Source organism: Microtus pennsylvanicus, chromosome 3, assembly GCF_037038515.1.
Source record: "Microtus pennsylvanicus isolate mMicPen1 chromosome 3, mMicPen1.hap1, whole genome shotgun sequence".
Lineage (NCBI taxonomy): Eukaryota > Metazoa > Chordata > Mammalia > Rodentia > Cricetidae > Microtus > Microtus pennsylvanicus.
This window is the reverse complement of record NC_134581.1, coordinates 140,406,369-140,423,869: the sequence shown is the minus strand read 5'-3', so window position 1 is coordinate 140,423,869 and position 17,501 is coordinate 140,406,369. Positions and strand designations below refer to the sequence as shown.

The 17,501-nt window shown below is 52.1% G+C and overlaps 1 protein-coding gene across 1 annotated transcript in view; it reads right to left on the bottom strand.

Annotated features, from left to right (window-relative positions):
• Shb (SH2 domain containing adaptor protein B) overlaps positions 1 to 17,501 on the bottom strand; it is a 113,732-nt gene that overhangs the window by 7,470 nt on the left and 88,761 nt on the right. The window contains exons 4-5 of the mRNA XM_075967289.1: positions 16,678 to 16,849; positions 13,539 to 13,658 (exon numbers count right to left, since the gene is read on the bottom strand). Coding sequence (XP_075823404.1) covers positions 13,539 to 13,658; positions 16,678 to 16,849 — 292 coding nt within the window. The remainder of the gene's footprint in view (positions 1 to 13,538; positions 13,659 to 16,677; positions 16,850 to 17,501) is intronic.

Below are 17,501 nucleotides of genomic sequence, written 5' to 3'. Positions count from 1 at the left end.
TTGGACAGGAGTGGGCCGCCATTTCTGAGCATGGTGAGGAGGCTTGGTAGGTGTCTCCAGGGCTGGTGCGCCCACCCGGCCTCTGACTCACGTGTGGACAGCTGAAACAGGAGGGGTGGCAGCAGCAGCTGGCCCCAGATCAAGCATTGACTGAAATCACTGATGCCATAGGACAACCTCGGTCCCTGAACTTCAGGGACCCTCTGCAAAAGGAGGAGGAGATCCTTCCACTGATGTCCTCAGTGTCTCCGGGACACGACTGCATGGGTTGGGTGGGGAGGAATGGGGGCACAGACGTAACCAAAGCACCTGGGCCAAATGGGGTGGACAGAATCTATTCAGGACAGAAGGACAGGTCTCTTGCAGATTACAATCTCCTTAGGTGACTGAGGCTCTCAGCTGGGCCCATGACTCCACCTGACCCATGGGGATTTGGCAACGTCTGGACAGTTCAGGGCTTAGCATCTAGTAGGGAGTCAAGGATGATTCTAACAGGACAGTGACATAGGAAACCCAGCCTAGAATGGTAATAGTATCAAGTGGAAGGCCACACGCCTCCTTAGTCACCAAGACAGGAACCACACCTGGCTGTCCTCCAGACACTTTCACGATAAACAAATGCGGCCGCCTGGCTAAGGCAAGGCCACCTGGCTCCTTGGTAAAGGCTCAAGACATAACACAGGACCTACCCAACGGCTTGGTTCTCAAACAGCTTCTAGGCTACTTCCAAGACCAATCCCCACACCTATCCCTCCTATTCCCTCACAGGAGGGAGAGAGCTCTTGGGCCTGAGACCTAGTATACTTGGGAGACAAGGATGGATACAATCTAGGGCCCTAGGCCAGACGGCCCTGGGTGTGAGGCTCACGCTACCCCTCCTATGCCATGCTCCTTTACGCTCACTCTTTGATCGGAGCAAAGGAGTCCTCTCTACCTATATAAGGGACATCCTGAGTTTTTTGAGTTTTGAGCCAGCAGTTGAAGAGCAGGCAGGGTCTCTTCTAGTGCAAATGCAAGGGCCAGGGCCGGCCCCCAATATGGGCCTCACTTCCCCTGCTGAGCAGAAACTGCCACACAACTGTTGCCCATCTGGTCTGTCTGCTGGCTCCAGTCTATCTGGGCCCAGAACCAGCAAGTCCCCCCGAGCCTGTCTGGTCTGTTGTTCATGGCCAAACTGGCAACCTCAAACCCATGATGGCCAAGTTGCCCTCTGGCTGCAGCCTCCCTAGTTAGTTGGTAGCTTTGTCTCTGAGCATCAGCGGGCAGAGCAGGCGATACTGGCAAGGTGGTTATTGGCCTGAGATTCACCGCCCCACATGACATTCTAAAGTATACCGTTTCCACCCAGCTGGTGGCTCAGCTGTAATCTTAGCTCTCTGGTAGGCCAAGGCAGGAGAGCTGCAAGTTCAAGGACAGCCTGGGTGGCAGAGTGAGTTTAAGGTCACCCTAGGTGACTTCAAGAGCCTGTTTGAAAATAAAAGGTAAATAGAAGGGTATAGTTCAGTGGCAGAGCACCTGCCTGGCATGCATGAGGCCTGAGGTTCACCTCACCCCCATACTGGAAAAACCCACATTGCTATGTGAGAGATCCACATGAGAACAGGAGGAGGAGGCAAGCAGGGTGAGGTGGGAAATCCTGGAATCCCAACATTTGGGGAGGAGAGGCAGGAGGATCAGGAGTTTTAGGCTAGCCTAGGCTAGTCAGAGTTTCAGGCCAAATCAAGTGACCTGAGAGCCATTTCAAAAAGCCAAGAGGAGGTCTCTCTCTATTGATAAACGCGGTCTATCAATAAACATGACCTCTAGCAGGTGTCAAGCACTCGCTGGAGATATTCCTGTATTCAGAGCTCTCAGAAAGAAGACACTGAGAGGCCCAGCAAGTGGCAGGGGCAAATCCCTCTACTCCACCCATGATCTGTGCCACAGTGCCCTGTGAGGTCATGGAGGGGGACAGAAGAAACTGCCATCTTCCTACACTGGGCGCAACAACCCTCTAACCTCAGGCAGGATTTCTCCAGTTCAAAGGCGCATGGTGGACTGCCAACAGCCCACATGTGAACATTGATTTACAGTGGGAAAAAATCCCAGCTGTCTTCAGGAAACAGGGCAGTAGGGTTGAGAGTTCAGGATCCTGGCCTGCTTCTTCCTCCAAGGCCTCAGTTTCCCCATCTAGACATTGAGAAGCACCTTTCTAGTTCTACCTGAGGAGGCGGACAGCTCGTGTGAGCGCTGCATGCTCTCACTGCTCACCTGCAGCCAAATCCCCCACTACAGGGACTCAGCTCTGCAATGCTAAATTCCTCCCCACTGAACTGACACACGCTCCTCACAGCCTACCAGTGGGAGCTGCAGCTCCAAGCTCTGGTTCTGGCAGGCCTTGGACTTGGTTCTATATGCCTTAGAAGGCCAAAGAGGAGCACCGGAGGCAGCTCCTCCCCAACTGTCCTCACCAGGCACAAAGTCCTCCCCTTCCCTCCGGTTGTCACTACTGGGTTTATAGTCTGATTGGCCTGGCTGAGGTGGCTGGTGGGTTTGTCTAGCTAGGCCACCTGCATTGGCATACGTGCATAAACTCCATCATTAATGGTGGGTGTCTGCCGACCTCCCGAGGGCACCTCTTTTCTCTCTTTCCCCTCAGTCTCAAAGGACAGAATTCTACTAACCCCCACCCCCACTGGCCATTAGGTGCAGAAAATTCTCACCTCCCTTCCAAAACCAAAGGACACATGTTCAAAATGACTAACAAGCAAAAGCCACGGTTTAGGCCACACTCAGAAGACTGACAAACAACTCCAAAAGATTATGATCACTTCTCAGTTGTCTGGGCGTTTGGAGGGCAAACCCACTCATGTTCAACATTCATTGTGGCAGCTTACTGACATCCTCTTTCTACAAGGTAGAAAATTTTCTCAAAATTAAATCTGCAGCTCTTTGCTCCCTAATGAAATTGATTTCTGCCTTGATACACAACAAAGCTCCATTTTATTATTTGGCCAGGGTTTGGCTACATTAATTATGCCTCTCCCCCCAGCATGGCTGCGTGTAATTAGTTCCAGTTACTCACTCACCAGCAGAGCGAGCGATTCCCACAAAGTGTTGACCCTAGATGGTGTTTTGGCTTTGGAACCACTCTGGAGAGAAAAGATTACTTCCACGGCCTGAAAATAGTAACTCAGAAGGGGTACGCTGCTCTGAGGAGGTGGAGCGCCTAGGTGCCCAGGTCACATGGTCCAGGTATCCGAGTCTCAGTCAGAACTCAGGCACTGTCCCTGGCACCATTCCACCTGACTCAGAGGACACTGTTCACACAGCCTGTTCAAGTCGGCTCCCAACACCAGTGTCCAGAAACTGCATGAGGCTTCAGGGTGCAGGGCAATGCCTCACACTTGATGAAGACTGTGTCTAGCACACTGGCAAGCCAAGATGTGGAAGACTGTGTAAGGATGCACCACTATGATTGCTGATGGCTGGCATAGCTACAGGTGAGTAACCCCTGATGCCCCTGAGCCCCTGATCTTGAGAGGCAAAGTGGGGTGCTCTAGGCAGTGGCGACCACTGGGCAGGATTGCTCAGTGACCTGTACTTACAAGAGGCCCTCTTGATCATGATCTCTCTGTTGCTTCATGGTCACCCTGGGGAGACTATCAGAGCCTTTAGGTATCTAGAGATATCCAGGTAGAGTGACTTAGGTGCCAGCAGGCGGCAGCTTAGAAAGCAGGGTCCCTGGATTTACACAGACCAGTTTTAATCTGGAAAGGAAGTTGGGTGAAGATTACACCTGTGCTAGTCTACCTGGCTTTCCTGATCTGCAAGGATGTGGGCTAACTCCACCACTCTCTCTCCCACCAGCACATGCTGACCCATTCGGCCGTCTCTGGAGGACTGAAACCAGGAGACAAAATAAGCCACCCTTCACCTGCAGATGTTCCTTTCAGACACTGCGGTCACAGTGACAGGATGGCTAATACAAGTTTTGTATATCCTATAAGGCCCTGTCCAAATGTCACCGCCTCCAAGGAGCCTCCTAACACCCCATTGGAATTCGTCTCTTCTCCTTGTGTGAGCATCTGAGAGTATGGCAGAGTGAACCCCACACCCAGAGGCCACTAGACACATGTGGATTTTCAAAAGAAAAACTTTCAAAAGGGGTGCAGAAAGGATATTCTATTTAAAGCATTTCTAATAAGTCAGCTTTGCCAAATCCAAAAGTCTCTGCTATTCCTCTTGGGTGAAATAATCTTAAAGAGAAACAAAGGGAAAAAAGCACATGCATGAATAAAAGTGGCAGATGCTCTTTTGGGGGGACAAGGACTGCTTACTGGGGGACCTACCTGAACATGAACAGGGTGGAGAAGCGCCAGGATGTGCCTCCTCACTCAGACCCCACCCCCAAAGCCAAAGGGTGCTTTTAAAGCTTTAGCATTTGAGCTAAAGATGAGGGCTGTAAACCTGATGTCTGATTTTATAAATCTGCTTCAAATCTCAAGAGCGTCTATGAGGAAAACAGGAGAGGGAAAGACAATGCTCACAGGGCTCAGAAGGGTCATAACCTTGCGGAGTCAGAGGTGGGACATGGAGATTCGGCCAGCAGCTTGTCACAGTCTCGACCCAAGTAAAACAAAGCTTGGCTCTAACTACCAGGTGATCTAGGGAACAGTTAAATCCTGTATATGATCTGTGGTTTACTGAATGGAACGGTGGCTCTGAAATCCAAAGGTACTTCTTTCTCATGCAGACAAGCTCTGCAGCTGCCCTCGTGGCCTCTCTTCCTACAACATCCCAGGGATCTCCCTGGAAGCCCCAAACAACCATTTCCTGGATGGCTCTGGCAAAAAGTTCATTAAGTACATTCTATTGATAAGCTGGTGTGAGGGTGGCCAGGAAGACGCGTTCAGGTTTGCAGAGACCTGACAGAACCCCTCGAAGGAAGTGCCCAGGCCACAGAGGCGTCCTGGTGACAAATGGCAGTTGGAATGCCTCCCCTGGCGGCTGAGCTTCACAGGCAGATGGAAGGAGGCTGATAGGAAATAATTAAAAATCTGCTGGAAATGTAATCGGAGTGGTTCAGACACTGGAGAGGACAAAGGACAATCCTGTGTGTCTGGCGGAAGGGAGAGGGAACAACCATCACCTCCTGGCACAGAGGGCATGGACCGGCAGTGAGAGGCAGACTCAGCATAGGACCTAATTACCTCCCAGGCTTGCACAACTGGAAGGAAGCAGGGAGTCAGGCCTTTTCAAAGCCAACTGTCCTGACCCCCTAGCTGCTCAGAAACCTGGACACAGTCCTCAACTATGTCACTCCTTCCCCTTTGTCACCATCCACCAACTGACCTTGCTCTCCACTGAGCTGGTACAGATGCAGCCCAAGCAGCCAGCTCTCACTCCTGACCTAGCACGGGCAAAGGAGCTTCTGAGAAACCTATGGAGGTACCCCAGCTCTTCAGCTGGCTTCAGCTTCTGCCTAGATACCCCAAGTTTCCATGCAGCATCTCCACATCTAATTGGAGCAGATAGCTAAGGAGGGGGGATCAGAAAAGAACAGAGTCTGGGGTCAAGGGGACTCTGCCTTAGCCCCCCGCTGCTCCACAGCCTAGAACAGGTTCCCAGCTTCTGCGAACCTGGGCTTCCTCCTCTGTGAAGAGGGAACAGTGACGGTGCACTTCCCACTTGAGTGGCTTGAAAGCTGCACTCAGACAAGAAAGTAGAAACCCCATGGGGTAAGAGCCAGAGAGAGAGCAGCCCCATTTTCGGGAGTTTAAACCCACATTAAATGCTAGGATCTTTATCTTCAGGCTTTTGACAGTTACAACTGACTGGGAAAAGCTGCCAGAGGTCGCCTGACATGGATTCTGCTAGGAACATCTGGTACAGTCCTGGTGTTAAGAACGAGGGTGCCTTCTGCTCAGAGGGACCCCAGAGGGCACAAAGAATGTCACGCTGCACTGAAACCTGAGCTGCACTCACAGCTGCGGCATCACAGGACCTCTGCTATCTCAAAAAGGAGCGCACAGTTCCTGTTCTCATGGCACTACCAGATAGAGAGAGCTACATTCTAAGTGCCCATCCCCTTCTGAGTGTCCCCACCGTCCCACCTCACAGTGCTATTGTAGTAATCCTAAGCTGTTCACATTGGACATGTCTCGGTTGCTGTGCTGGGGAACTCAAACTGGGGTCTGCCTGAATCCCTTCCCAAGGGCAGAGCCAAGACACTGCTGTGGGATGCCCATCTACCTGGGGTAATGCAGAATTTGAACCCACATGTTTTGAACTTGCCTGTACTTTTTCTATACTGTCTCCCTCACTACCCCAAACCGCTGACACACAGGCTCTAGGTCCCGGCAAGCGTCTGCTGGCAGCAGGCGCAGCTCGTTCCTTCTGATGGCAACTGCCAGTGCTTCCCTTTCATTCTGTCGGCCTTCTGCACACTTCAAACTCACCGTTCTCCCCTAGTCCCTGCCAAAAGCAGAGGGTCCCCCCTAAAGCTGCAGTTCTTAATTATCACACTTCCTTTAGCCTTCCAGAAGGAGAAAACACACAGCACACCAACTGAACAGAACAGTCATCTTTACCTTCTGCAGCCCCGAGAGGACGGGTACCCCTCACAGACTGAGAGCCCCATTCTCACCCCCAGCCCAAGCCCACCTGTGTCAATACTGACTGAGCTTTGTGATGGGGGTGGGGTGGAGAACGACTTCCTGTTTCTGAGCCTTGCTTTCATCTGTTCCCTGAACCCCAAGATTCCTGCTCATGACATCTTCCGCACTCCAGCCCGGCATGCTGCATGGCATGGAACAGGGAAGCGAGAATGAGATTCTGGTAAGAAGAAAGCTGTCATTCAGAGCGTACAGATATGGTACGAGAACTGGAGGGGAAGCAGGCAGGGACGAGGGCAAGGAAGAAACCTCAACCCCCTAACACAGCTATCGCCTGCAGCCTCCAAGAAACACAGGTCAGAGCCAACTGGGCACAATCCAGGAGGGCGGCGGATTTGACCCCCGTTCTGTGAGACTCGGGTTCTCAGTCATGGAGATGGAGGCTCTAGTTGTCATGGAGATGGAGGCTTGCTTTAGTTGTCATGGAGATGGAGGCTTGCTCTAGCTGCAGCCACATAAGCTGTCTTTTTGAGATTTATATATTTTATGTGTACAGGTGTTTTGCCTACATGTTCACCTGAGCACCAAATGTATGTCTGGGGCCCACCGAGGTCAGTAGAGGGCATCAGATCCTCTGGGACCAGGGTTACAGAAGACTGGGAGCTGCCACATGGAAGCCTTCTCTCCAGCACCAGCAAAAACTCTGGCACCATTGTAAAGAGTATGGATATGGGCAGAGTCCCCTCTCCCCTTTTCTTATAATCCGTGGCTTCCAAGGTGGTTTTCCAATGTTCCCAACAAAGCCCACAATCAATAGCCAGGCTCCTGCTCGAGGTGTATTGCCCAGATGAGAAAAAACTGAGGCTCAGACAGCCTACGCTATTCTGCTTGGGGGAGTTGTCAAGGGCTTCGGGCCATGTTGATGCAGAGCTAGATAGAGCACCTGGCCAGCACTTTACCACCTCTACCCTAGGGAGGGCGCTGGATGCCTCATACTGCAAGGTGGTACTTCTTGCTCTCCCAGGCTCCTGCCCCACCCCTTACTAATCCTCTGCACTCACCTAAGACAGTTCTCCCTCCCCAAGCAGGGCCATCACTGCTGTCTCCTGTATGTTCCCTCCTCCAGCTTACACCCAACTCAGCAGCTCAGAAGACCACAGGACACACAGACAAGCCCAGGGCCCTGCAGTTAGAGCTGGGTAATGTGGGGTCCCTAGACAAGTAGTAACTGTGCTTGAGCCAGGCACTGCACACATACTGCCTTCCTTGAAGGTTTGCCTTTACAGGGGGTTCACCGTGCTCTCAGAGACATGTAGGGACCAGGGGGATGTGTGGCTGGACCGAAGCGACTCAGCTGAAGGGAGTTCAAAGGCTGTCGGAAATCCTGGCGGAGCGGCTTTTGGAGTCGCTCATCGTTCTTTTTTGGTTTTGTTTTAGGGCCCTGGGTTTTAGAGCCCTAGCCCTGGAACTCTGATGCTGACTCCACAGAAGGTAGTGAAATCTGTGTTCCCCACTGCTGCATGCAGGGCTCAGCTTCTCCTCCCCCTCTCCCTCTCCCCCTCCCTGCAAACATTTATTATTTCTTGCTTCTGGCTGTCAGCAGCAACAAACTAAGATTAATCACTCGCCTGCCTGGCTGGCCCCAGACATGCCCACTGTTTGAAAACTCTCTTCTTCACCTACAAATCAATGAGGGGAGAAGAGAAAGAAAAATACCTCTAACTGAAATGCCTCCCCTGAGCTCTGCCAGACCCACGACACCTACCTACCCTCTCCTATACCAGGGGGCATTTACTGGGCGGTACTGGGTATACAGCAGCCAAAAGAACTCACTGTTCCAGGCAGATACAAAGGGATGTCCCTAGGCACACAGGGGTCTTTCTTCATAAACTTCCCACCCCACCCCACAGGGTGGAGGTGGGCCCGCCCCTGTCCTCAGATTCAAGGAAGGTCTCTGTGGGCTCACTGCAGAGCTGCACAACTGGAAGCCAGTGGTGGTCGAACCCCAGGCCCTCACCTTGTTATCTGCTGTCTGCAGCGTGGGGACACAGCAGGGACACTGATGAAAGGCTGAACCAGAACTCCACACGAAGTGCCTGAATGAGCAGCAGGGTTCCCCTCCATCTGAGCTTCTACCCCATGCTCTCATGCTCCTCACTCCAGCCCTTTCACAGGAGATCCCCCGCCAGTGCAGATTCAGGTCACATAGGTGTGGCACGTGGGACACAGGGAAGCCAAAGCTGTAGCCTTTCCCTTTGGCAACACTCATGTCTGTACCTTACTGATGTTCCTGGAACAAGGCTCAGAGAGCACTACTCTTGCTATGTACACTTGCAGGGACTCCTCCGTTCTCTGAGAAAAAGCCCCATCCTTTAGCCAGGTGATGGGCTGTGCCACTCCTGGACATGGGCCAATGTGGGATTTGTTGTTCCTAGTATGCCTGTGCCTGCTCCCTCTTCAATGTCCACCACTTATAACCTTCCTCCCCGCCCCCCCCTCTCGTTTTCCCCATCTTGTCCAGATTCTTCTGCAAATCTTGCAGAACTAACACTTAAAGGGCCCTTTATAGCTCAACGAGCCTGAAGAACCCTACTAATGAGACTGTTCCTCACTCTCCCTTCCTTTCCCCAGGCCTGACTGCCTTTACAGGGAAACAAGAGGGCGTCTGCTTTTGCTATTTTCTCACCAATTGCTAAAGGCTCAATCAACCTTTTGCTTGTCTGGCTGGAGAAAGTGTGCCCAGCACACCCAGGACCAGTGGCAGGCACGAGGCTGGCTAGAACTTGTTGTCAAGCTCAGGGGACAAGAGACACCTGCAACAGGAGAGACTGAGAGTGATGAACGTCATTTGAAGGATCTCTGAACCAGCTTTAAAGGTGGGTGTTGTCCACAGTAGCGGGTGCCAGACATCTGAGGTGTGAAGGGGGATGGGCTATAGACCTTGCCCAAAACAGGAAGCTGGAGGGAGGCAGTGTTATCAGACCCAGGGGTGTCACTGATCCCCACAAAAACAAGTCACTGTCTTCATTGTCAGAGCAGTCCAATATGTACTCAAGGGCAGAGTTACGTCCACTGTGAATCTCCGCTGGGGATGTTTTCTCATTTAGATAAATCCTTAAAGTCACTTACACAGCTGATACCCTAAGGCCTTCTGATCAAATATAAGGGTGTATGTCTGTATCGGTGTGTGCCACAGTTCCAACCGCAGCCTTGCCAGACACCTTAGCAGGCATTCAGACTTCTAACCTCACACAAAGATCTGGGAATCTGCCCTAGCCCCTGCATGAGGCCACCCTAGCACAAGTGTGCAGGTCACAGACATCTATCTGCTGATGGATGAGGGGACAGACTCTGAGCAGAACCCTTTAGCCAGTGGCCTTGTCCCTGAGAATCTGACCAACTCCTCTAGGAGACACAGAAGTCCTATGAGGCTCCTCAACACCACACCTTTACCCTCTCTCTCTACTGAGGAATACTCGCATCTCCTAAGGGTCGCCAGTAGCTTTTGCCCCTGAAGCTTCTGACCCTTGGTCGTGGTGACCACCCGTTACAGGCCACCTCTGGGCACCCAAAGCCCCTGGTGCAGTCCTGCATGCTGCAAAGCAGTCAGAATGAGCATGGTTGTGAGTTTGCAGCTGGGTCTGGCTGTCCGCCTTGGCTCTCTCTCTCCAGACCCAAGTGCCAGGTACAGAAGTTTCCAACAAAGTCTTCCAAGGGGAAGGACAGAGCAGGTCCAGGGCCCTGCCCTAGAGAAATAGGCTTCTCCAAGTACATTCTCCTCCACAGACCTTCCTCACAGAAAGACCCAATACCCACATGAAAATGGCCGGAGGCCGAGAAGAGAAATAGCTGGAATTCCAATGTCAGCTTGCAACCTGTCTTGTGTGGTGTGGGGCTGCCATTCTGCATCCAGCACTGGCAGCAGGCCTGAAGATGTAAGAAACCACATACTGCATAAAGGCTGGCAAAGGTGGTGCTTGTCCAAAGCAGCCAGTACCCACATACCACGGCTGCCCTGTTTGTGGACGAGGGTCACAGAACATGGCTGTTCTGGGAAGCACCGCTTCAAGGAAAGACTGCCTAGGTGAGCAGCACTCTGACCACCAGGAGGGTAACTCTAATGGTGCTAGACGAGCAAACCCAAGCCCCCTGCTCCAGCTCTTGTGTGGAAGAGCAGTCGCTACACAGCAGGCCTGGTGGGTAGATCAGACAGGGCAAGTACAACAAACCAGACCTCAGGCTGGCAGCCAAGGGCTCTTGTGCAGCATGCTAGATGCCACTGGCTGGGGAAGTGCAGCTGATTTAGCCAGAGAATGCCCACCAAGCAAAAGTAGAGGCTGAATCCACAGGCAGGGACACATGGGGAGCCAGTGGTGTCCATAAAGACTGTCAAAGTCTGACTTTTGCTGGTCACACACTGGTGATGCAAACAGTGAGCGGCAGAACTCAACACCGTCTACACTCTGGACCACAAGGTCTCACGACAGAATCCCAGCTGGCCTATAACCTGCTTCGTAGACCAGGCTGGCCTCCAACTCACAGCTATCCACCTGCCTCTGCTTCACATGTGCTAGGATTAAAGGCATGTGTTACCACAGGTTTCTTAACTAGACAACAAGCATCTTCGAGGCTACTAGCAGGAAACAGGGACAGGGTAGGAACTGTACTAGGCCACATGGGCGATGCTGACTGGACTAGATGCTTGTTACTTAGAAACAGGTCATCATCCCAGTCCACAGATGAGGACAGGGAGGCTCAGAATTGTGAAGGCCAAGGAGGGATGAGGTCTCCCACTAGCTACCACAGCACCAGACCACCTGAATGACAAGCCTATCACTATAAAAGCAGAATCAACGTCCAACCCCTAGAGAGGGCCCCAATCCAATGGCAAGGATAAAGGGGCCAAGCCCTGACCTCTGGAACCAACCCATGACTTGGTTTTTATGCAGACTGAGTAACGAGGAGTTGGTTTTTTTTTTTTTTTTTTAATTTATTTATTTATTAAAGATTTCTGTCTCTTCCCCGCCACCGCCTCCCATTTCCCTCCCCCTCCCCCAATTAAGTCTCCCCCCCAGCCCGAAAAGCAATCAGGGTTCCCTGTCCTGTGGGAAGTCCAAGGAACCCCCACCTCCATCCAGGTCTAGTAAGTTGAGCATCGAAACTGCCTAGGCTCCCACAAAGCCAGTGCGTGCAGTAGGATCAGAAACCCATTGCCATTGTTCTTGAGTTCTCAGTAGTCCTCATTGTCCGCTATGTTCAGAGAGTCCGGTTTTATCCCAGGCTTTTCCGGACCCAGGCCAGCTGGCCTTGGTGAGTTCCCAATAGAACATCCCCATTGTCTCAATGTGTGGGTGCACCCCTCGCGGTCCTGAGTTCCATGCTCGTGCTCTCTCTCTTTCTGCTCCTGATTTGGACCTTGAGATTTCAGTCCTGTGCTCCAATTTAGGTCTCTGTCTCTGTCTCCTTTCATCGCTTGCTGAAGGTTAATATTCAGGAGGATGCCTATATGTTTTTTTTGGGTTCTCCTTATTTAGCTTCTCTAGGATCACTAATTATAAGCTCGATGTCCTTGGTTTATGGCTAGAAACCAAATATGAGTGAGTACTAACGAGGAGTTGTTGCTCAAGGAGGTAGAAGCATGGATGATGCTGGGTTCACTGGGGTCATTTCTTCAGCAGCTGGCTGCAGACTCCTTAAACACTCCAACACACCACAGGTTCTTAGCAGACCGTTTCCCACAATCCCACATGGTCATGGCACACAACTAGATTGCTTTTTTTTAGGGGTGGGCATGTCTCCATGCATCAAATGTGAAGGCTGATACCTGACAAGGCCCAGCCCTGGCACACAGGGCCTCTCTGTTCCTCCTATTGAGCAGGGCTTCTGGAGAGGCCCCTCCACAGTGCCAGACAATGGAGATTCTAGGAGGAATGTGACCCCTGAGGAATGAACGCCGAGACAGAGAAAGAGAGACAACAAAGCCAGCAGCACCGGGGCCCTTGATGGCAGCAGGCTATCCGGGGCTATGGGGATGGGTTGGCCACATGACAGGGTGCCCACCCTGCCATCATGTGTGCCAGCTTTCCTGAAAGAAGTGCTGCCAAGCCTACTCTCCATCAGGAGCCTCTGGCAAGGATCTAGGGCAGAGGGGAAGCAAGGGACCCAGTATGTCTACATGCAGGACCTGGGCCACACTCCAACTATGTTACTAATTCTGTGTCCTTAGAGAGTCCTCTTCCTCTGAGCCTTCATTTCCTTATCTATAAAATGGAGTCTAGATCTCTTCTTGGGTCCTGCCTAGCAACATCAAAGAACAACGGAACACTCAACATGGAAAAAACAACAACAACAACAAAAAACAACTCTTTTCTTATTTCTAAACCTGTTTATTTCAATAGCTCATGGGTCAGAAAGACCTGGCAATCCGCAGAGCGGCCACAGGCGATAACCCCAGTGGGGTTCTTTCTAGCTCATGGCATTCCCTCCCAAACTCTGGAGTTTACAGAAGGCACCTTCCCCAGGGACGCCCTGACAACAGGAAGGTTTCTCACAACAGCAACCCAGCACATGGAGGGTCAGACACGCTCATCAGTCACCTGCTCTGTGGGCCTCAGTTTCCCAGTCTACAGAGTAAGGCAACATGTTCCTCATCAGAGGACTATATGAAGCTGGAGACAGGCAATACGAGCTAAGAGCCAAGCACAGGTCTGGGCTCACTGCACACGAGAGCTCTTCCTAGCTAGTGACCACACTTCCGAGGACAAGCCTCTCTCCTCTGGGAAAGCAGCAGGGGGTCACAGCTTCTCTGGGTCCCCATTAAAAACCAGGTTGAAATAACTCACGCAGACAAGTTCTTGGGGAAACGGAGTGCATCCTTTCTTCACTAGACCCATGCAGGCACACTCCACTGTTCGGGGTAGGCAAAGGGCATGAGGTACTCACTTGAGGGAGAGGGAGTAATCGTGTTTGCTGGTCTGACTATTCCGGACAAGGTAGCTACACTCCTTACAGAGTCGCAGCAGATTCTCGGCATCACTTCTGCTGATGGCTCCATGATACCATCTGGGGAGAGGACAAGAGGGGAGTCAGAATTGGGTGGGTCAGCCCCCCCCCCCCCGACCTCCGAGGAGGCTCAGTGCCCTCAGAGGGCAGCTGCTGACTCCAGCCTCCTGTGGGGAGGCTCGACAGCTGCTCTGTCAGTGTCTGCCACAGGTCAGGGAGAAGAGTGCCAGACCCCTGCAAGGCTTCCCATGCAAGGCCTGCAGGCCATGCAAGCAACCCAACACCAGGTACTCTGTGCCCATCCAGTTTGCCCTGTGGTGACAGGTGCTAAGGAGATGAAAGTGAGGCCGGATCCCACAGCTGGGGCTGTGCCAGGCAGGGCAACCAAAAAGCCTGTGCGGACTGGAGGAGGAGGAAAGGAAGCCCCGAAGAAAGGCGGCTACAAAGAACACATTGTGGCAGAGTCTAGTGTGGGCACAAGACTAGTCTGGGAATGGTGTTGGAAAGAGCAGCCAGAGAGGTAACAGGGTAAGAGTAGTGGAGACAGGAGCAGGCAGTGTGGCCCAGGCCTTTCTGAGGTGGGCCAGGGAATTTCTTTCAATGAAATGGGCTCCTAGAACATGCCAACAGGAGGCCTCATGGGCAAAGGAGAGGACAGCTCACTAATCTGAAAGAGCCTGGCTGGCCCCTGCTCTAGCTGGGTAAATAAGAATCCCAGCACTGAGTTTCTGGATACAACACGAGCCAGAGAAGGAGGAGGGCGTGTGGTGCAGGGGGCAGACGGCCCCACCTGGCCACAGAATGGATCTGTCACCATGAATCTGTGACTGGGAAAACTGGAGACAAAATCTCAACGGGGTGGCAAAGGCCTTCAGTGACAAGGAGGAGGGACTCCCCAAACTTCCTCTGTGTCTGTGCAGGATCCATGAAGGGAACATTGCAGCAGCAGAAGTGACTTTATGGTGAGATGTCAGATGTGTGTGTGTGTGTGTGTGTGTGTGTGTGTGTGAGAGAGAGAGAGAGAGAGGGAGGGAGGGAGGGAGGGAGGGAGGGAGGGAGGGAGGGAGAGAGAGAGAGAGAGAGAGAGAGAGAGAGAGAGAGAGAGAGAGAGAGACAGGAGAGAGAGAGAGAGAGAGAGAGAGATAGGGAATACACACTACAGACTGTCAATCTGTCTGTTTTTCTATGGTTACACAGAAACAGAACACAGGTTGGGGATGTTTAGGCTACCATAATCAGAAAATTTCCAGGGATTCTGGGCCCTAAGGCAGCCATGGGGAGAAACAGCCAAACAAAAACAAAGTTGGCTTCACAAGCAAGCCGCCCCAGATGTGGAGAGTCCAGGCTCAGGAGGGCAGCCTGAGCAACATCCCCCAGCAAGCTGACAAAAGCATTTTATTAGGATCACATTTCTAGCCAGCTGAAACTGAGCTGTCCTCAGGGAAGGCAGGAAAAGTTCCCTAGGTAATTGCTGCCCGTTGTCTGCCCTCCCTGAGCATAGGGACTGGAAGAGAGACAGAGAGAGGGGCCCCAGGGGCCTTGTTAAGGATAGTTCCTGGTGGCAAACAGGTAAGCTGTAAGGTCCTGTCCTGGCTGCTTTATGTTCAAAGAAAGGAGGGGCCAGGAGTAGAGGATCAAAAAGAGGGCAAAGGACACTGGATCAGGAGCCAGGAGATCAGCAGGCAGCCTGTCGGTAGGAGGCCGGAGATCACAGGCTGTCTTGGGCATTTGGCCTAGTAGTGCTGGATCTGAGCAAGGGACCAGCTGGAAACACGCTGAAGCCTGTGGAGATGGCCAGCCAGGTCAGACTCAAGGGGTCAGGGAGACTCAACCACTGTCATTCAACCCAGCCAATAGCAACTGGTTTCTCCAGTATTTACTCACTATACCCTTGATCTCATGGGGCTGACATGGAGAAGAAGCCAGTCTGGACAGCACCGGTGTCCCACAGGAACCAGGAGCTGGGATGAGGCAGGACTACTGTGGTGGGAGGTACCCCTTTCAGCACTAACAGTCAGGAAAGCCCTGGAGAAGGACACCCGGCTTGAGAACTGGTATCACCCAGGTCTAGACTGGTAAGAACTCACTGCATACGGAAGGACCATTGCTGTAACCATGCCAGCAATAGCTACCGCTCACTTTACAATGCAGACCTACTCTGCGCCAGCAACACCAACCTCTCACTTTATGCTCTCCTCAAAAAAAAAATTATTCATTTATTTAAGATAGGGTTTCTTTCTCTAGCTGTTCTAGAACTCACTCTAGAGCAGGATGGCCTCAAACTCATAGAGTTCCTTCTGCCTCTGCCTCCCGAGTGCTGGGATTAAAGGTGTGCGCCGCCGCCGCCGCCGCCACCACCGCCACCACCGCCCAGCATAAATCTCTCACTCTACACCAGGCACATGATCAGGCTGGGGGCAAGCAAAGTCCAGGCGGAGGTAACAGCAAAGAGAGAATGGAGTTCAGGTTATGAGGCTGGGCCTTAGTTTCCCTTGACTACATAAAAACTTGCTAAGCCTGGAAAAACTCATTGTAGCCAAGTACTGATGTGGTAAGAAACTGAAGCTGGGGCTTCATCCTGGAGTAGGGGAAGAGTTGCAGCAACAGGGACCTAGCAGGGCAGAGGTGTCATCGTGGTCAAGAGCAAGGGCAGTGAAAGGGCCACTCCTGGCACAGGGCTCGGAGGAGGGGCAGGGCAGCATGGGTAGACCTCAGACCGTGACAGGTGAGAGATCTTGGAGAGCTGATGAAGGGCAAACAGATGCAGCACAAAAGCTGTGCAGTAACCTAATTTACACTGAGGGGGGTAGGTTTACTTCAGACTTAGCAGCTAGGATGAAAAATGACGGAAAGTGACAGCTCAAGATTTCGCAATCCCTCCTGCCAGTCACTGAGGGTGAAGGTGGCAACATGGTGTGATAAAACCAGGCCTGGCCAGGGGTCAGGAGCTTAGACCTCCCAGGAGCCTCTGTCACGAGGGGCCAGTGATCAACTGTATTTACAATAAAGACGCGGAGGAGGGCACAGCATCTAGAAGAAGCAGGGAGGGGTGGCCCCGGCACTGCATCAGTGAACTTACATTTGTTTCTCCAGTGGAATGGTGGGATCCACTCTCTCTCCCAGAATCCCACAGAACTCAGGGCTCCCGTGTTTGATGGGCTTGAAGCCTCCTCCAGGAGCACGGAGCTGGCGCCGTCGGTCCCGAGAAGGTGATGGGGAAGACTGCCGCTTCTCATTGCCGTTGAACTGGGCTGTGAGAATGGAAAGGAGAAGACAGATGCAACCATCACCTGGGGTCCAGGCAGCACTCAGTGGGCAATATTCTGTATGGTGGCGTTTGTTTACGCTGTAAGAAATAAAGCCTGCCTGAAGATCAGAGTGTGGAGCTAGCCACACTAGTCAGTCATAGAAGCCAGGCAATAGTGGCACACACCTTTCATGCCAGTACCCAGAAGACAGAGGCAGACGAATAGTTCAAGGCCACCCTGGACTACACAAGATTGAATCAATCTAAAAGAGAAACAGAGCTCACACCTTTGATCCCAGAATTTGGGAATCACACACTTTTAATACCAACATTATGAAGGTGGAGTCAGGATTGATATGGCTGGGCAGACAGAGGAGACAGGAGCTCAGGGTATTTAGTCTGAGGACTTACAGAGAATGGACACCCCATTCGGTCTGAGGATTTTGTAGAGGTAAGAACTAGTAGTGGCTGGCTGCTCTGCTTCTCTGATCTTTCAGCTTTCACCCCCTAACATCTGATCCCGGGTTTTTATTATTAGGATCAATTGGAAATCGCGCTATAATTCTGCTTTGCATTTGACACTCTGCAAGATTAAGAGAGGATCCCCAAATGCTGGGTTTTGCTATAGCCTAAGTGTGTCCCCAAAAGTTCCTATG